Raw genomic sequence first — 20,136 nt, forward strand, 5'->3', positions numbered from 1 at the left:
TCACATTTTATTTAATGTTGAAACTCTTTATTCCATCAGGTGATCTTTAGCTAGCCATCAGGTATCTTGTACCATACATGATTATGGATCCAGCTGCTTTGCTTGCACGATAGATGGAATCACATGGCTAGCTCTTGACCTTGAATGAATATAGTGTATTGCGGGAAGCACTACAGTGTATTGCGGGAAGCATCTCATAAATATAGCTATTTCCTTTGCCAGAACTCCTACTCCACATGTACCAGCCAGGTGAGAAAAGATGAACAGGTTGAAGGCTATGCACTCAAACTTAGTCACAAAATCTCACAAATATTTGTTTGACTTCTTATAACTACCACCTCTCGCACTCACTTTCCAGCACAACATATATACAAAAAAGTTGTATGCAAAAATGCAAAATAGCATCTCGCCCCTCTCAAATGGCTGCTCCCAAACAATCAATAGGACGCAATCAAAGCAACATCAGCTGCAATCTATCCACGCCCACTCTCTTTCTCCTCAAACAAGTTGTACAAATGTAGCAGATTCTCTATGTCATCCCTCACTATCTCTCTGCAGTCCCCTCAAACCTTTGTACACACAATTCTCAAAAATTCTCCCCCACAATTCCATTATCATTTGCATGCAACAATTAACAAAGTAAGAAGATGTGCATAATACAGAATCTATGAAGAAAGTAGTTCATCAACCAAATCTACATGCCATATACTGAGAATTCTATCAATGGAGGATAATTCTTGAAAATTTCAAAGAGATTAGTCAATAACAGTGAGGATAGAAATGTAAAACAAATAGTGTAAATCTACCACAAGAAATTTGATTACACTTTTTTTTATGACAAAAAGAATATTAAAAGGCTTTATGCATGAAATTAGGAAATAACCAGCAAAGATAACTTCTAGTTCAAATCTACAAAACATACTGGAGAATAGCAAAGATAATATGTGGATGCTATTTTACTTCAGACGGCCCAGAGTGTACCAAGGGAAATGTACTTCCATATCTTGTCTCCACACCATAGACAAATGGAATCCATATGGTAAGTCATCAGGTGGAAGGACATCTCCACACCCAAAACTGAAAATTACTTGTCGATCATGATGATATACTTAATGGTGTGCATGACCTCTGATGATAAACGGGAAAACAAGAAATCCATTAGTATGCAAAAAATATTCCTAGATGTTAAGTAAGGCATGTGTTTTATATTTCTGGAAACATATTAAATCTTATATTCCAGTAAGAATATGTAATCAATGTGCCATCTCGATTAATAAATCTACCAGGAAAAAAATATACACAATCAAATAATTCTCATGCTCAGTTTGCTTGGCTTGAAAGTTCAGCGAAATAATTGTTTACAGCCTTTTCTTCATTACCTTCTGATAAATCTGTCATTTTGAGGGAAGCGCATCCATTTCAGCTGAACTGCTTCTGATGGCATAGCCAAGGTGTTGAGAGTATAGGACATTGAAGCTGCACCACACAACGAATTGCCCCCTGACCAAGTTTACACATCATGTTAAAAGGACAAGGTATGCCACTATGTCAGCCATTTTTCTTATAAATATTATACTAAGAAAATATTAGCTTTCACATCTATTATATTTGGTAAGCTCGGCCCATTGATATTGTACTACAAAAGTTTCAGTATAAGTTTCTTGAATGACCAGAATATCAGAGTCAAATAACAACATCCATCCCTATACATGACAATATAACAATATCAGATTTTCTATTCATAATTGCTATTTAGTCTAGGATAATATTTGCTTGTTTCAAGAAGCTAAATACTAATATGAGCATTTTGTAGTTGAAACAAAATGAAACCTAGCTGGCACAAGATAAGAAGTTACAATGCCTTTTCAGATGTATCTGCAGGATCATTAAGTGGAATGTTCTAAATAGTCTTTGATGCCTGACTGTCTGGGGTGGCCTTGGATTCTCCAAGGTCAAAACCTGAATAAGCAGAAGGATCATCCCTTTATTCTTTCAATGACCTCCACCTACCATCCTGCAAAGCATAAATTTAATTTTTCAGCTGAACTGGACCATGTATCTATTTGAATGAACCAATCAATAAAATCCGGGCACCTACTTTTCTGTTGGAGACAAAGGAAAAAAAATCTCTGATTTAATAGGAAATGCCTAGTATTGCCACATATAGTAACAACTCTGCTCCTAACCCACATAAAGGCAATTAAAATGGCGCCACTGGATTTTGTTGACATACTACTCTCTGTAATTATTATTCATGTGAGTTTCATGACTACCAATTCTACTTTTCTTCATACTACCAAAGCCAAGAAGGGACACATCATCGATAGGACAGTTAATTGTGTTACCAATAGCGGCAACTTATTCCTACATGCTGACATATTTCGCCCCGTCCTACGCCGCACTCGTTGTTACCGACCGTGTGCCAAGGCGTCGGCCGGGCCCACGCAGCTGGTCGATTCGCTCCTCGTTGCCACACACGGCATGGACATCCCCAGATTTCTTCGTTTCATTTATCTTCTTCATTTATGCTTCCGCAAATCCACTGAGCTTCATTTCAAAGATATAAAAACACAAATATACATATTTCAACAAAAGAAATTGCATGCATATATATAATATATCTCACAGGCACTCCACTTTATATTTGCTAACAGAAGGAAAGAAGCATTTCAATGATTAATCAGTTGAAGTTTTTTGCTGGTTATTTCTATTGCCGTGAAGCAACTGAATATTAGATAATTTAATGACAGAGCTGCATTTCAAAGATATAAAAAAATAGAAAACCACAAATATACATATTTGAAGAAAAGAAACTGCATGCATATATTTCTCGCAGGCACTCCACTTAATATTTTCTAACAAAAGGAAAGATTAGCAGGTTGTAAAAATTAGCAGTCAAAGCTCTCAAGACAACAACTATCTTGCATATTTGTTTTCTGGTCATTCATAAGCAGTCGATTCAAGCTCCTAGATCATTCTTTGGTATCAACACCCAAAATGCATATATTTATTCAATGCATCATAACAATAAGTGCATGTAGAAAGGGTTTGACTACACACCTTAATACAACCATGACCTTCTTCTGGCAAAGAACACAGTGCAGTTGTGCGAGCCAGGTTCAAGCAACCGGCCTATCCTACTTCTTTTCCTGAGTTACTGGCAATTAAACATAATCAGCGAGTCAACACCCGTAATCCCATTCTTTATGTACAGTGAATACAGTGAATTCGGAGGTTGTGAATACAGTGAATTCGGTGTAGATGCACAACAAATGCTGAAGGTTAATGCTTAGCAACCCAAGAAACCAAGAATGTGTGAACGGATTAGATTATGAATAAAATTGGAATTCTAGTTAGAGTGTTTTTACCATGTCGTTTGGGTGTTGTGGGCAAAGAAATCCACCATTTGATGCTCGTCGATCAGTTGCGTCCAAACCTCACTACCTCACATGCCGGTATTGCCGGCACTTTTCTTGCCGGCAGTTTACAGATATGCCGCTGTACTAGCGATTAGGGGCACTTTTTAATTAGTGCCTCAAATTATCACCTAATTATCGGCATTTTGTTGGAAGCGCCATCGATGTATGATTATTATCGGCAGTTTACCAAAGTGCCAGAACTTTTTCGCGGCAGTTTTCTAAAAACACCGCTGTTGTATACTGGCATTTGGTAAAAAGTGCCGGTAAGCCACCCCCTCCCCGCCCCAAATTGAAGGGCCTAAATGCAAAATTCGAATCGATTTCACTGACCCGAACCAACCCTTCGTTCTCACTCCTCGGTCCCTGATACGCCGCCATCGCTCGCCGCCGTGTCGTCCAACGCCGGCCGCATCCGCCGCCTCCACGCACTGAGCGAGCTTCGTCTTATGCCCCTCCACCGGATCCCTACCCACGCCCGGCCTTTCGGCCCCTGAGCGTGGCGCCGCGGCTAACCCTAAGCGTGGGGTTAGGCACGGTCGCCGCAGCCGTACCGCGCGGCCGCTCCTCCTGCTTCTCCCTGGACGACGCCCTCCTCCCCATCCCGCGCGGGCGGGGCCCCGCGCTGCACCCCGCCGTGGTCGCCCTCGAGGACTGCATCATCGCCAGGGACCACGACATCCAGGGCCTCCTCGTCGACAACCAACGTTTTCCCATCAAGCATCGCCGACCAGACCGCGTGCATGAAGGTCGAGGTGAACACCGTCGCCGGCGAGCGTGGAGGTCGAGCAGATCCTCGCCGACGTGCGGGTGCTGGCTGGCGTGCGCATCACATCGTCGGCGAGCCTCGCTGGTGGAGGCACACGGCGTTGTCCACATGGATCTGCGAATCAGCCCACGAGCGCCGTCCGTTTCCATCGACGATGAAGGGCATGCATCATCTGGTGAGTTCACTCTCCTATTTTTTCGCTAATGTGTTTGGAATTTGATGTTCAGTTGCATTCATGGATTAGTCTTCAAATCTAGCCCCTATCGTGCACTTCATTGTTGATCCATTCAACTCTGATTTCGGGATAATTGTTGCCCACGATATGTTTGTTAAAATGCCCATACCCACCATTGATATGTATTTATGTTCAAATGGTGTGATCTCATTGTCGAATTTGTAGTTGCCATGAATATGATTTTGATATGAGGCACAATCTCATCTCATACCTAGTAATAAGAAGAGAATGGACTGTAGTCTGCAACATCCAATAATTGAGGTGCTTGACCAGGCTTAAGGTAGATGAAGAGGTAATGGACTAATGGATTTCAGAGTTGTAAAGACTTCACGTCTCTGATTTTGAATGAGCATTTACTTGACAGTGTTAAACATTTACTTGACAGGTGCTGGATCATTGATTTAAGTGAACTATAAAAAATAGACCTAACTTTGGATGACCATCATGTTCCTGTCCATTCTGATTAATGCCACGACATTTCTAAACATATCAATTATTCCTTCTTGGCACAGATGCATAAAAGTTACTCAAAGGGAAAATAAACACACAGACCTTGGTCAATATAACTATAACAGACACACTGGAAGTGTCGAATTGCAAAATATCTTCATCACTGATATCAAACTCAGGCTCCCCATCCGTTTCAGCATTCAGGGAAACATTAACTTTTGGAATACCTGTATCACTCAAAGCAAACTACACAGTTAACTGTTTCCTGTTGACTTCTAGTCATCCAGAGTACTGTATATTTTTTCAAGTGTGTTGCATCATTGCTTAAACCGAATATTTGTTTTGATTCTGATGCATTCTTTCTTGAGCAGACGGAGGAGTGGATGGGTTGGACAAGTTCTCGGAGCACTGCAAGTCAGCCTGTATTTCCTTCCCATTTTCAGTTTACTTGTGGCCTTTCCTGTATTTCTAAGCCTATGCTCTTCATGTAAAGTGCTGCTTGTTGCTACATCTCTGTCTGCCTTCGTAGTACCTTGTTACTCATTGATAAATTAAGGTTTGAGGAATTATGCATATCCTCAACATGCCATCTATCTCATGGAACTCATTTGTGTCTGAGTGTTGTTTCAGAATCTAGGAGCGTGCTTACCACAAGACAGAAGTCAGAAGCACATGCATTTCCAATTGAACTTGTCCCACCAAACAATGTAATTTATTCAGTAATAACTTGCCTTCAATACTACAGGTGATCCTTAGCAAGCTATCCATCTTGCCATCATCTGCTCGGGTCCTCTTAGCCCTCTTTGTACTGCTATTTAGCTGAGACCTGGTAGTTAGCTGAACTCTGTTACTATAAGAACGCTTGCTGTTGTACCAAAGCTTCCTCGTTTTTTGTTCTCAGATGTTGCTGCTTTCATATTTGTCTGTGTATCTTCAATTTGCCTCGAAGAAGTTTCTGATGTTACATCCGTAAGTCAAGAGGATTTAACAGGCACGTAATCCTTGAATTGTTTGCCCAGTACAGGTTGTTTGTTTGTCGTCTGAACCACTCAACCAAGATGCTATTATTTGCTCCAACTCGTGTACTGAAGGGTATATAAGCATCAGAGTAAGCTTATTTTGATGAATATATGTGCAACACAGAGGTGCTTGTTTGCTCCCTTTCTTTTTAACATAATTTCATAATATCATAAGTTTAGTGCAAGGATGTTGTCAAATGTTTTTACAGATTGTAAAATTGTTGGAGCTGAGCGTTCTTTTAGCTATATATCTCTCTCCACGCTTTCAATCAGGTGATTTTTTTTGTAAAGAGAGTTTCTCAGCCAACTTTCGTGAGTGGAAGGAGTTGTTTGCTATATCATTGTATTTGTAGAAACTACACTAGAGTGCAATGCATTACTTGGACAACACTTGTTTACATTATATGCAATTGAACTTGATGTTTTGGAGAACATTTGAATGTAATGTTCATAGTTGTGAAAAAGAACTCACTTGAACTAATCTTTGTGCGAAACAGACAAATCAATTTCTTTTGCCGTAACAAATCTGTATTGTAAGTTTGTTTGCCTATAGTTTTCACATATTGAGCGAGTTACTGTATTTCCCAAATTCATATTTGTTTGTTCTTTTGTTATATATTATAATTTATACCAAATACTACTATATGTGTTAACAATAATTTGAACCTATCATTACAGCTGATAATAGTATAATTGCGTATACATTTTAATCTTAATGTTATTACTTCGGACCCTTATACTGAGGTTCCTGTGGTTGCTGCAGATTCAGTAAGTTCAACAACATCTGGTGAGATTGTTACAGATCATCGTTGATGGAAATTGTGATATTGCTGTGAGACAGGTCGCAAGCATTCACTTCAAGAACTTTGTTTCGAAAGCCTGTCACCTATTGATCCTGGTATGTGGATGCTAGTAGCTGAGCACTGACTCTCCTTTTTTCCGATAACTAACATTTTTTCCTTTCTGTATGCAAACAATTCTGGAAGCTGACAAGTCCACGGATCGTGAGAATATACTGGGCTTTGTTACTCAGTTAACGCTACTGTTAAGGTTAATAACTTTTTTGCAATCCACCTTCCATTTTCTTAACAAGTAAACATTTTCCTGTCATAGCTTCTTGATAGAATTGTAGTGCACTGCAGTATGTGTTTGGTTACTCTGGTATATTGATGGTTCTTTTTACTGGATACATGTAGTTTTGAGTAATGTATTCACCATGTTTATTACTGTTGGATTTCACTTATTTTCCTTTACCTCGTCGAGGGAAAATGGGCACCATGTTTGGTTTCTGTCTAATAGTAATAGAAGCAGTTAATTGCAGTTACGAAGGATCTGCAATCATGATTTCCATTTTCCGTGTAATAGAAGCAATATGTAGTAAAATAATATTGACTGTGCCTTCACGAAACACATATAATACAAGCCATTCTAACTAGAATTTCGTTAGTTCTGTAAAAAAATTATGGCCACTTTTCCTTTGTATGAAACCTCCATTTGTTGAGAAGCCTCCTACAAAATGTTTCCTTAGGTTGTAAGGTGGACACACGGCATTATTTTTTTGCAAAACATACCAGCTCACAAAATTTTGCCTTTAGAGTGTTTCACTAATCACTATAGTATGGTATCATTTCTTAATGGTGAAAACACAACATCTGATGCCTTTAGAGTGTTCACTATAGTATGGTATGCTTTCTTAATGGTGAAACACAGCATCCGATGTTTCGCTAGTGTGGCATTTTTCCTTAATGGTGGTAAGCTCACCAGCTATGATGACCCTTCAGGCACTCTTATGAATACAAGGTTTTCAGCAGACGCATTATGTACATTCCGAACTTCTATGCAGTATCCACTTACCTGTGTATCTCTTCTTTCTGTAGATTGTTGTCACACGAATTATTGAGCTCTGTTGTTTTAGTTTTAGGTATGGACTGTTTGGCATCCAGTAGTTATTAGTAGATAATAGATAACTTAGAGATCATATGTTCTTAATGCACAGTAGTACTTCAGTTGATCATCTGAGCAAGTATGAAGAGGAAGAAAAAAAATCAAGGAAGCAAATGCTGACAGTAAGAAGAGGAAGAGGAAGACCAAATCAGATAAGCAGGTACAGGATAGCCAAGTAGAGGATAGTCAATATTTGTCGAAGATCAATGTAACTTAGATGCATGACATTGTGTTTTGCAACGTTGGTTGCAGAACATGTTAAGGTTAAACATTACAGTGTATTGATGGATCATGTTGGATCATGTTTGTTGAATAATATTATATTGTCCTGATTGTTATATTTTGTTGGAGAATTTGGTGCCTCAATTTTCATTTGGAGTCACTATGAATGCGCCTTGAATTTAATTTGCTGGCACTGTGACGAATGCCTTGAATTCATATTCCTGGCACTTTTGAACATGCCTGCAAATTAAATCGTTGGCATCACTCAACTGTGCCTCCAAAAGTAATTTGTGGCACTGCTGAAAAATGCCTGCAAAAATATTTACAGGCATATTTGAAAAGTGCCAGCAATTCCATATGCCGGCACTTTTTAATGTGCATGTAAATATTTTTGCCGGCACTTTTCCTGAAATGCCAGCAATAGTTTTTAACGACTGCAGTAAATGCAACACTTTTTTCTGTGCCTTAAAAACTTTTTTCTGGCACTTTTAGTGGTTTTGCCGGCACTTTTTGGTGCCTCCAGTCTGGGCACGTGACGTAGTGCCTGAAATCCGGAATAATCAATCAGCTACTGCAGGGACGCCAGATTATCCAGAGGCAGAGTAGAACATAGCACATCCCGTTGCACTGGTCCGAGGAGGGCATCGAGGAAACGGTCACAATCCACCGGGCACCACGCTCTCCCTCAGCCCGAGGAGCCGTCCTCACCTTCCCACTTCCCGTCCCTATCTCTCCTCGGTGAAGATCTGGTGGACGTGGACGTGTAGGGGGGGGGGGGGGGGGGGGAACAGGGTTTGCCCTGGAGGTAGCGACGAATGAAGCATCGTGGGCGGATCCGATCTCATCGCAGAGCTTGAGACTACGGAGGTGGCGGCCATGGAACCAATGGAGGAGGAATCGGTGGGAGGAGACGTCGCGGTGTCCACGGATCCTTTGGTGGACGACGCGGCCGAGTGCGGGTCTCGACTCTCGAGCAACCTATGGATATCGCTGCCCACAACCTCATCCAGCTCCGCGGCATGCGTCTCCAGTCTCCACGCCCTTCCCGGATCCGTTCGCGGGATTGGGCATCGCCGTCTCCAGTTCTCCACCTCCATCGTCAGGGGCGAGGGGCATGTGTCCAGGATTTAGGTGGTGGCGGCCGGGAACAGACCTAGGTCTGGGATCAAGTGTGTAGAGGGATGGAGAGGGCAAGGAGGCCAAGGTAATGCGCGTTGACGATGCGGGCGGACGAAGGACGGGAGTGATTGCAAAGCTAGCGAAACTTACAACCGAAGAACTGCAGGTTTCATTGGGCCTGGCCCATGTGGACGATGGACGAGGAAGCGCGACGATGAAGCAAAAAACGTATTCTGGATGGCAGAATAAGGAACCACTTTAGTCTTTTTATTTTATTTTTATTCCGAAACTTTCAGATTCATCAGCGTGTGCATGATCTGATAAGATACGTTTAGATAGGAACCACACGATAATACTCCCAGCCAGAGAGTGACACATTTTAAAATACGAATTTCTAATCCAATTTATGATTTCTCAGTTAGCTGACATCAACCCTGGGGATCACGACGTGGAGGTGGAGTTGTTGTGCGTCACATCGGCAGCGAGCGTGAGGATCTCCGCCTCGCGGGCATTGAAGGAAGTTGGCGCGATAGCGATGGGCTAGGCCGACGACGGGCACGGAGAGAAGTGGTCGAGCGGGATTGTGAGGTGGGGTAGCTGCTGACGCTATCAGACATCGATGCTACTGTCGGTGTCCCACCGCTGCCCATGAGCTAGTCGCTGCCGAAGATGGAGGCCGTGGTGAAGGATCGAAGTCCTAACTCCCCTGGCATCTACCGTCCCTGGAGGCCGCGACAGAGGCAAGAAACCTAGCTCCTGTGAACACCGCTTTTATGCTGCCAACAAAGGGAGGCAGTGCTACCTTCGATGGGAAGGGGTTCTTCCATAGGGTGGTCAGTAGTGGTACTATCGGTTGGTGGCGGTGCTCCTGTTGGTGAGCGGCTATGCTCTCGTAGGTGGGCGGATGTGCTGCAAGGAGAGGATGGCGGTGTTACCGCCGATGAGCGGTTGTGATGTTGGAGGGGGCGAATGTGCTGCAAGGAGTAGACGTCGGTTGCCGGAGGTGATGTAGGCAGTGGTCAGTGAGGTCTCCAGTCGGATCTTCGTCGATGGTGGTAGTGGTGGTGTTATGATGTTAAAATACAATAAATTGTTTGCTACAACCATTGTGCAATGTTACTACAAAAGCATAATTTTTTTGCTACCAGGTCTCCGGCTATGTCTCCAACGAGGTCTCTCTTATGTGGATTTGCAACACATAAATATTTTTTTCTACAAATTTCCGACATTTTGCTACAATTTCACTATATGTTTGCTATAGGATCTCTGACGATGTCTTCGACGATATCGATTTTGCTGCGATAACACAAATTTTGTTATGAGGTCTTCAACAAGGTCTCTACCGAGCTCACTCTTTTCTTTCATTTCGTGTTTGCTACACTAAATCAAAAGTGGTACATGGTGCAAATGCGGAATTTTAAAGTCAGAAAACAAATGGTCAGCACCCCGGCTGGTCCCCCGAGGGACGCCCAGCGCCCAGCACTTGTCCAAAGAAAAATGTCGTTTAGACAAAAATAGCTGGGCCGTGTGGAAGCGAGGAAGCCCATTCCAAGCCCATCGCGGCACTGCACGGAGTGAGGCAAGCAAGCTCAGCGCGGTCCAGCTTGACTCCCGTCTCCGGCTGTGTATCTCGCCGGCGCCCGCCGTCCCCTGCCTATCCATGCCTCCGGAGAAATCCCCGCAGTCCCCAGGTGCAAAGCTCTCTCCTCTCTCTCTCTGGCTAGGGTTTCGGGTGGATCCTTCCTGTATTGGTCACAGTAGCTAGGCTTCTTTCGACCCGGACCGGTGTAGAACGAGATCCGGAAATTCCACACGCCTAGTCCAAAATTCGGAGTTTGGGTGATTAATTATACCTCTTCGGGTTTATATGGATACGTATTTTACTATCTCCGCTAGCATCCGAATGTCTATGTGGTAATTTGGCCAGGTCTCTAGGTTTTAGACAGTAGGGGCTCTTCGAGGAAATGTCAGGTTGTGCAGTGGATTCAGTCTGACCATAATGTGATCTCATCTATGAAAACTAGATATATTTTTAGAATTTTGTGATTTTGTGATGTTTACTCTTAATTAGATGATTTTATGAGGAGCTTTAGGAGGCTGTAGCTCGCCAAGTTGGAGTTCGCGTAGTTGAACATTCGCGTCACTAGTTTGCTGAAGAGCAGAAGAATGTATTTTTCATGACATCCATATTTGTTTCCAGACATGCACATGTGCGTCTTAGTTGACCACCTATAACAGGTTTTTTCAGATTATCTACTGACAATCATGACAAGGATCATATGCATCTGATTGGCTTGCTATTTCACTGTCAAAGAATCAACTTATACTTTGTAATATAGTACTCCCTCTAATCCATAATAAGTGTCGTGGTTTAGTTCAAATATTAAGGATCCCTCTGATCCTATTTGCCGACTATATTTTGTATTCTGAATTTGTTTTGTACTTGGAACGTGGTGTATGGTATACAGTTTTTTGTGGACGAAGAATTCTCATTTCGAACGAAGTTGGGGAGAAGCTTGTTGGTTTATTGCATGAAGCATGTTCGAAGGAGCTCGTGATCCTCTGTCATGGATTCCGAGCTACAAAGGCAAGTCTGTACCGTTTATGTCTTTCATATATTTAATCAGGTATGAACTTGAGCTGTCTAAGATTCTTATTTTCACTTTTTTTGGTTTTCATCTTTATATGACTGTCTTACTCTGTAATGGCTTGCAGGATGACAGTATCTTGGTCGACCTTGCCGCTGCACTAGCAAGCGAAGGAGTTAATGTTTTTCGGTTTGATTTTGCTGGAAATGGGTAAGCTTCTTGTGACAACATTGTAGTAGCTATGGTGTAGCATCATAGCATTCATAATGCAGACTTTCACTATTGGCGTTGAATTAGAATGTTTCTGAGGTGGGGATAGGCATCTTCATGCAGTTTGTACTTCTTCAGCAAGTAGCGGATAGCAACACCCATAATTTTTCACATCAATTTTTATTCATAACACAATGTCCTTTGAGTACTTTGTTGCTGGCTGCTACATTCGATTTGTGTACCATTGTTGAATTAGGTGCTCTTTATCTCTCCCACAGGGAAAGCGAGGGTGTATTCCAATATGGAAACTACCGAAAAGAGGCAGATGACTTGCGCTCTGTAGTATCTTACTTCGCAGAACAGAAGTATGACATAATTGCCCTTGTTGGTCATAGCAAAGGCAGGTAACCCTTCGGTCATATGAAAATGATGTTTATATACATATCAAGCTTTTTTGCTGTATTCCTGTGTGTACATACTGCACACTAGTGATAGCCCTGTTAACATGCATTTGAATTCAATAGTTCGCACGTACTCATACTTTGTTTATTGTCTCCCGTGTTTGCTGCCTTGTGGAAAAACCTCTACAACTTATTCATGCATAAATGAAAGTAATCCCTTACTATTCGATGCATCCTGTATTATATGCTGATATCATGTCTTTCTCGTGTAAATGTACGTGCCTCCCATGCTTTTTAATTTATGTTACTTTCGACAGTTCACTTTCTATACTTCATGCCTTCTATTTCTGGCTTTTAGGAGGAAATGCTGTGCTTTTGTATGCTTCAATGTACCATGATGTTGCCGCCATTGTGAATATTTCTGGCCGCTTTGCCTTAGAGCAAGGTATCGATGGGCGACTGGGGAAGAACTTCATGCAGAGAATAAAGAAAGATGGATACATAGATGTCAGGAATAAAAAAGGTGCAAGTTTGCTACACTTGATATTGGCATTTATTTTCACTAAGTCTCCCATGAAATTTATTTCGTTAAATTAACTACAAATCTTGAGCCTTTGACATGTATATGGATCAATGAAATTTTACCAAGGTTTCCAAGTAAAATAGTCGTGGCAATTCTGGTAGTGTGTCTGCAGACAGGTTTTACCTGGTGAAACCAATTAACAAGATGAAGATATGGCCAAGGCAATCCTTTATTTCTGGTACCCATACTTATTTATGCACCAAATTGCACGGCTTAGCGAGTTACTTGTAAGCACCATCATGCTTATGTGAACCATAGGCTGGATAATTATTCTGTGTCTCTGCTTATGTTCATATACTAAATCTGCAAAATATTGTAGCTGAAAGATTAATTTTGCGGATGACAGTCCCATGCTATGCTTACCTTACTGCAACATTTCCGTTGTTATGCACTTATGCAGGGCAATTTGAGTACCGAGTTACAGATGAGAGTCTACGAGATCGGCTGAGCACCGACACCCTCCTTTCGAGCCGCTCCATCAGCAAAGACTGCAGGTTCTAAGCTAGTACTTTCTTACACCTGACTGAATAAACTGGCATGGACAGCCCGAGCCTTGAGAAAACCATGCACCAAACTGCAGGGTTCTCACAGTCCATGGCTTGAAAGATGAAACGGTCCCAGCAGGAGACGCCCTGATGTTCGCTGCGAACATCACAAACCACGAGCTGCACATAGTTGCGGGAGCCAACCATCGGTACACAGGCAATGAGCGAGAGCTGACTTCACTCGTGCTGAATTTCATCAAGCCCCACTCTCAAACCTCGGCGTCCTTGCGTCCAAAGCTATAGGTGTTTGACCGTTACGGAGTAGTCTCCAATCCGCCAGGACCTGCAGGGCCGGTTTATATACAGTTAGTGTGCTTATATCAGTTAGATCTTGTACTATGCTGTATCTTCTGAATAGAGATGCTTGTTAAATGCAATTGTTGTATCTAAAATACAATCATAGGGATATGCTGGTTATCGTAGAGTTTGTTGGCTCATGGCTGTGTAAAGCCGATCGCTGAGGTGAAAGGATATTGTCTTGCCTGCTGCACTTGCATATTGCATACTGTGACCGTGTGACGTGATGCCAAGAAGCTCAAAACTTTTCCGTGTACAGAGGGGAGTGGCATTCTATTGACAATGGCGAGAGCTGAAAGATGTGCACCTTCATCTTAATGGAAGGTTTGATGTCCCATCTGTTAGCTACTACTCCATTGAAGGTTTGATGTCCCATCTGTTGTGTCATTATTTGAGTTTTCATCTTGCATATTTCTTATTGTAACCTTTAACAAACGCCTGGGTTGCTAGAGAACCCCTGCAAGTTTCCCCAGCTGAAGTACTTGCAGCTGGATATAATTATCGTTGATGAAGATGCTGGCAACATTCTCTCTTTAGCCTCTTATTTTAGAGCTGTGGTACTTACTAAAAAGCTTGAGTTGAATGTAAGGACCTCATGTTCACCTTACCCTACTTTGCTAGTAGCCGTCATCTATTTCATATGTGTGTTATATTCAGACTTTCAAGATTCTATCATTATTCGTTTCAAATTTTGTTGAGCCTCAAATTTATGCTTCTGGTAAAAAAAAACATGATGGCCTGCTTCAGGAACATGTATGTATGCATTTCTCTCTGGCCTTTTCAACGGTTAAGCAAGCAATCATAAACAGTTTTGTTGCTCACATTTAATCATTGATTTTTATTAACTAAACTACCCAATAGCTAAATTGCTGCCAGATAAAGCTTTGTTTATAAGTCATCATTATCATTGTTTTTTTTGCGGGTAGTTATTACCATTGTTAGAAGATGATAAATCTGCTCATCGTTTTGTTTGCCCTATCTGCTGCAGTTTGGTAGTTTCGCCGTTGCTCATAATAGACAGCATCCTATCAGAAGCCTTCCAGGATTTCAGCATATAACAATCTCAAGAATTTATATGTCATGAGATTTATGCGGTCCACGGGCCAACTTGAAATCCTGCTACAGGCCGTGGAAAATGCACCCGCACTCAGGGTTTAACTCTGGATCCATGTTGCAAACTTGATGAGCATAATCAAGGAATACAAACATATTTCACAGGAGTGGTTCGTAGAATTGGCAAAATGCACCTTCGTGAAAGATTATTACCAACTACAAAGCTTTGTGTTCTCTAAAGCGTGGTTTAATATCATGAGACAACATGCCGAGCGATTCATGTAAATATAGAATTTTATCAAAACAACGTCTCCCTCTAGGTAAACGAGACAATCAAGTACAGTCTTGAGGTTGTGTTTAAAGAATTTGCAGCTGCTTTTGTCAAATGTTTTCCTCCTCATAGTGTACACAGCCACGCACCAATTGAAACAAACAGTAAATTAACCAGTACAATGTGATGCCCTCAGTTGCAACTATTGAGCTTTAGGCCTGTGGAGATGGAATTGACGAGTATCAGACATTTTAACTGAAAAGTGAAAATGAGGGCCTTGTTTCTAAATTAAAATTTGAAGATAATGTAACATTCAGGTAACAAAATGTGGAGACAAAATCGATACCACATACTAGTAAGGAATAGAGAAACTGACCACAGATGATGCAGCACTTACCAATTCATCAGAAGCATTCTATCACGGGGAAAACCAAAAGATAATGACTACACAACAGGCAAGTCCAATAAAGATTCAGCAAATTCACAAACACAATTTGAACCGGTAGATAACAACTGGAATGTAAAGATATGAACACTAAGGCGCAAGCATGGCAATCAACTCCTTCATAACAGAGGGGCAGCTCGTGATCAGATGATCAAATCCATCAGTGGTCGCGACAGCCTTCAGCTTTCCCGGAGCACCCAGAAAATCGTAGCATGCCTTCTTCAGCCCGTTGCAACTGTGGCGCTCAGCTAGAGCCAGGATGGACGTCGTGGTGTTCACATCGATGAACCTGCACAGCTTATCTTCACATATGAGCTTCAGCCGTTGGAGATCATACCTATCCGCTGCACTCAGCAGGTGCTGCCACATCACACCTTCATCATCCTCCTTCCCCAGCTCTGGCTCCAAGTCACTGTAAATGAACGCAAGCATTGCCCTGAAAACTCGAGCATCCATGTCGTCTACAGTTATGGCTTCCGCAGTCGCCGTGCTGCCCTCTTTCATCGGGCCGAACAGCTCAGCCTTGAAGACTCTAGACCGGGCCGCGAGGATGCATCGGTGCGCGGCGAAGGGCTCGGTACCGACCTTGAATTTGACGTCCGTGCCTTCCTTGGCCATCAGGAGATCGGTGAAGTGACGGTGCATGTCCGGTGGTGGCACCGTGATGAACGGTGAAGTGGTGCCCTTGGCGTCACCACCCTCGATGACGAGGACATCGCACCTGATGGTGAAACTATCATTCTTGAGGTGCTTTGAATTCTCCAGGGCTTCCGTCTTTATAAATTCTGTTGAGCACAAACCACCATATTTGACACGGAAGTCATATGCTCCGCGCTTGCGAATGTGTGATGGCCCCTGTTTCTCGGCCTGGTCGATGAAACTGAACTCGTACTTCACCTTTACGGGCATTGTAACATGCTGAGCAAGGATTAAAGACACGGAGATGAAGCCGGCGTTGCCCGACGAGCCATTCGGGTAGTACCGGAGAAGCCAGAGATAGTCTCCAACTCTGAAGGAGCGAGATTCGATGTCATAGCCGTTGAGAAAGTCGGCCTTGGTGCGCGAGTAGCCTTCGACTACAAGCAGGTGGTACCCACTGGCAGAGCCGGCGTCGCTGATGGCCGACGTGGAAGGCCATAGCTTGCCGTCTTGGATCAGGGACACGCCTGCGAATGACATGGCGAGATGAACAAACGAGCAGGTGAGAAATGAGAGTGCACTTGGACGGGGAATGTAGGCGGAGCGGCGCTGGGCTGGGACGGAGGCGGCGCTGGAAGGGGGACGGAGGCGGCGCTGAACGCGGAAGGGGAAAGGAAGCGGCACTTGACGGGGTGAGACGGGCGGCACTCGACGGGGAATGGAGGCGACGCTGCACGGGGGTGAGACGGTCGGCGGCGCTTGACGGGGGTGAGACGGGCGGGCGGGCGGCGGCGCTGGACGGGGAATGGAAGGGAGGCGGCGCTGGACCTGGTGAGACGGGCGGCGCTGGACGGGGTCGAGGTAGAGAAGTCTATGGACCAAACGGCCTGTTTTCCTGATGCTGGGCCCGGTTCACATCGGGAAAGCCCAATATTTGGCGCTAAAGGGCCCATCAGATATATATCATTTGGTTAGTACTATCTGTTCAGTAAGAGTCATGCTATTTCGCCGAGGTTTTATCACTTTACACTACAAGTTGCGGAATTTTTATCACAGAACCACAACCCTCCGATTTTTTTTTCACAAAACACCAACTTTTGGGGTAATTATTTACATAAAACACATAATCTATAATTAGCTGGTTTGATAGCCCATGAGAAACATATAGTTGTGGATAAAGTGACATATAATGGCTCATTGCGGCAACCAAGCAATTGCTAGAGTGTAAAAGGATCAAGTGCATCGTTTGTGATTTTCTTACGACGATGAGCATAGGAGAAATGATGTTTTGATTCTTGCTATGTGGGTCGAGATTGTTTAGAATCAGTCTTTCAGAATCCTGAACAAGAAAACGGATGAAACCCGGTGATCAGGGGGTACGTGAGCACCCCCTGGCTACTCGACACGTGTCTAACGGCATCCAATATTCCGTTAACACTCTCCAAAGCCGCTTGCCCCTGCAGCGCGGACGCGCATCTCCAAATAGACTCAACCGGAGCTGGAGGAGCAGCCATGGCGGGCCCAAATCGAGTGAACGAGGCAGTGCCCTGCCGTCCCACGCCGGAGCGGCATAAATCGGGGCGGAGCTCCCTCGCCAGCCAAATCCAGCCGAGGCGAGGAGACATAGGGTCGGGGCTCGCGGCGCACGGCGCGCGTACGGTAGTTGCAGCATGCCGTCGCCGCATCGCAGCAGCAGGCGCACCATCCACCACCTGGTGCTGCCGCTGCCTCATCGATGGGAATCCCGCAGCGGCCAAGTTATACATCGCTGGGGGCCAAGCGGCGGCGCCGCCATCCAATTTGGCCGTCACCCGCGCGCCATGGTCGGCTCGGGTAGGGCGTCATGTACCCCCATGATCACCAAATCCAGAGGGAGTATGTTGTAGAAATTTTCTTAAATGAAAAAGGCAGGTGAGCCTACTTTTAATTGTGTTAGAGAGAGTTACAGAGCTAGTTACAGAGCTAGTTACAGAGCTGCACAACTATAAGTCAGCTTACCAAACTTGAGATTCAAGCAGTAAATAAAAACGACAGCGAGCACACACAACATTTCCATGGGGAAAAATAATAGTAGTTCAACTTCTACCAGTATCCCTCCACATGCCCTTCTTTCTCGCTGGCGTCTAACGAACTAAATACTTGTCAACCCGGCTAATGTCGGGGGGATGACCCCCGGTATGCCAAAGGCATACCAAACCGGATGGTTTGAGCCATCAAGATACCGGTTTAATGTTCATTCCGGAGCGTGAAGTTAAGCTTTTGGCTAAGACAATCTATACCGGTATCCCTAAGAAGGGTATACCGGAATAAGCTAAGAAGACACCGGGTTACCGGTAAGAAGTGCACTGTAGCACGTCGGCAAGACTGGTCAAAGATTCTCTCCAGAGCTAGAGGACAACGATGAGCTATGCAAAATAGCTTTAAACGAAGCCCTGGCACCAAAGAGGAAGGTGACGCCAAAAGCAACCGGAGGACGTCAGCATCCCTGATTAAAGAAGACACCAGCGTCACCTATGATTAAAGTAGCTTTATAAAGTAGTTTGTCTGTTCAAAGATGCCATTAGGGTTTCCTAGGGTTTCTTCCCCTGTAAGCCACCCTCTCCCCTATATAAGGAGAGGGGGCACACCCCATTACGGGACGATGAGATAGTAGAGAATTATAACCTGTAACTTGTTGAAATCAATGAAGAGAAAGATCTAGAGCAGAGTTCTTCCTTGTGTGTTTCTTCGTCTACCTCTGGCCTTGGCTAAGTTCTTGAGGAAAGCATTCGGAAGTTCATCCAATCTAATCAAAAACCCTCCCCCGAATCCTCTAGCGCCCATTCGGCCCCAACTTAAGCCATCCTATGGCATCTGTCTGTTCACCACGGCGACAGTTGGCGCCCACCGTGGGGCAAGAAGTGGCGCTTGCTGGAGTTCACATTCGGGCGGGCATCCTTGACGTCGTCCGCGAGCGGACGGTGTCTGCGCTCGTGCAGCGCATCTACTCCATGGACTTCATCAACGACAACGCGGGCTGCTTCGCCAACGGCAGCATCTTCCCCAAGAACGGCCGCGTCATCGAGTTCGGCAGCCACCGCGTCTACTTCGGCACTGTCCCTGTGCGCCAGTGCCTCTCGCCGGTGCTGGTGGCGCCGGACCCGCCAAGGTGGCTATGTGCTGGCCGCGCCGCCGGCAGCGTGGAGGTGATGATGGCTGGCGCGGCTCGTGCTGGCAAGGAAGCTGTGGATGAAGGTGCTGGGCGTGCGGCTTCGACCCGTCCGGCCAAGCCACCGCTGGAGCGCGATGCAGGCGCTGCGGGAGCATCTTCCGCACCACCGGAGACGCCACTTCAAGCGGCGATGAACGTGCTGGCGACGCCCATCGCGCAGAACATCGACCCGACAGCGGCTCAGGCGGAGCTGGAGGCGCAACGCCAGAAGCTGCTCGCGAACGGTGCCGACATCATCCGGGCGCAGCGCGAGCTGAACCTAACCCTACGTGAGTATAACGCTGCACATGGCTTTGCTTCAGTTAGCGCTCATGCTGCTAGGATGCCGGAAAACCGGCTTAAGGCTCGCAATCTAGATCAGGATTTGCGTAAGGAAATTCTTGCCGGCAAGAGTGCATCTGTGTCATTGAGCATCGTAGAGAAACCTAAGTACAGTAGCCCGGATAAAACCATAAAAGCTGCTAAGGCTGCAGTAGAGCTGTGCGAGTCGCTTTCCGGAGAGGCTTTGGCGAAACAACAAGAGCGTGTTAGAGAGCTGCTTGAAACCATCGAGCGGCAAAATGTTGAGCAGCTTGCTATGCTGAACAAGGCTGCGGCTTCAAAATCCGCGCGTTCAACAAAGAATGTCGGAAGCAAGTCCCATGGGCAGGCATCGTCCCCCCATCCAGACAGAAGAAAAGAAAAAGAGATGAATGCGCAGCAGATGACTGTGTACGATC

At 44.5% G+C, this 20,136-nt stretch overlaps 3 protein-coding genes across 8 annotated transcripts; 2 read left to right on the forward strand and 1 right to left on the reverse strand.

Moving 5' to 3' along the window:
* The first annotated feature begins 3,761 nt into the window (after positions 1-3,761).
* On the forward strand, positions 3,762-8,171 carry LOC127325041 (uncharacterized). 5 transcript variants are annotated; one of them, XM_071824960.1, is made up of 7 exons: positions 3,762-4,360; positions 5,242-5,284; positions 5,501-5,615; positions 5,895-6,787; positions 6,876-6,939; positions 7,767-7,810; positions 7,886-8,171. In XM_071824960.1, exons 1-4 carry the CDS (start codon positions 4,160-4,162, stop codon positions 5,968-5,970), a joined length of 435 nt encoding a protein of 144 aa, XP_071681061.1. In that variant the 5' UTR covers positions 3,762-4,159; the 3' UTR covers positions 5,971-6,787; positions 6,876-6,939; positions 7,767-7,810; positions 7,886-8,171. The 5 variants fall into 5 exon arrangements, with proteins under 5 accessions (XP_071681061.1, XP_071681058.1, XP_071681057.1 ...); XM_071824957.1 differs by having other exon boundaries at positions 5,895-6,162; positions 6,653-6,787; positions 7,767-8,171; XM_071824956.1 differs by having other exon boundaries at positions 7,767-8,171.
* Positions 8,172-10,715: 2,544 nt separating this feature from the next.
* On the forward strand, positions 10,716-14,340 carry LOC127325015 (uncharacterized). Of its 2 annotated transcripts, none has more exons than XM_051352276.2 (7): positions 10,716-10,865; positions 11,643-11,801; positions 11,890-11,972; positions 12,251-12,372; positions 12,732-12,896; positions 13,357-13,450; positions 13,537-14,340. In XM_051352276.2, the coding sequence occupies exons 2-7, from the start codon at positions 11,742-11,744 to the stop codon at positions 13,742-13,744; spliced, it is 732 nt and encodes a 243-aa protein (XP_051208236.1). In that variant the 5' UTR covers positions 10,716-10,865; positions 11,643-11,741; the 3' UTR covers positions 13,745-14,340. The 2 variants fall into 2 exon arrangements, with proteins under 2 accessions (XP_051208236.1, XP_051208235.1); XM_051352275.1 differs by having other exon boundaries at positions 11,643-11,761.
* A 1,057-nt stretch (positions 14,341-15,397) lies between these two features.
* Positions 15,398-17,939, reverse strand: LOC127324998 (BTB/POZ and MATH domain-containing protein 2-like). The gene is made up of 2 exons (XM_051352274.2): positions 17,587-17,939; positions 15,398-17,107 (listed from the first exon to the last, which is right to left on the reverse strand). Exons 1-2 carry the CDS (start codon positions 17,937-17,939, stop codon positions 15,658-15,660), a joined length of 1,803 nt encoding a protein of 600 aa, XP_051208234.2. The 3' UTR covers positions 15,398-15,657.
* Positions 17,940-20,136: the final 2,197 nt, after the last annotated feature.

The sequence above is a fragment of the Lolium perenne genome, chromosome 1, assembly GCF_019359855.2.
Source record: "Lolium perenne isolate Kyuss_39 chromosome 1, Kyuss_2.0, whole genome shotgun sequence".
In the NCBI taxonomy this organism is placed as follows: domain Eukaryota; kingdom Viridiplantae; phylum Streptophyta; class Magnoliopsida; order Poales; family Poaceae; genus Lolium; species Lolium perenne.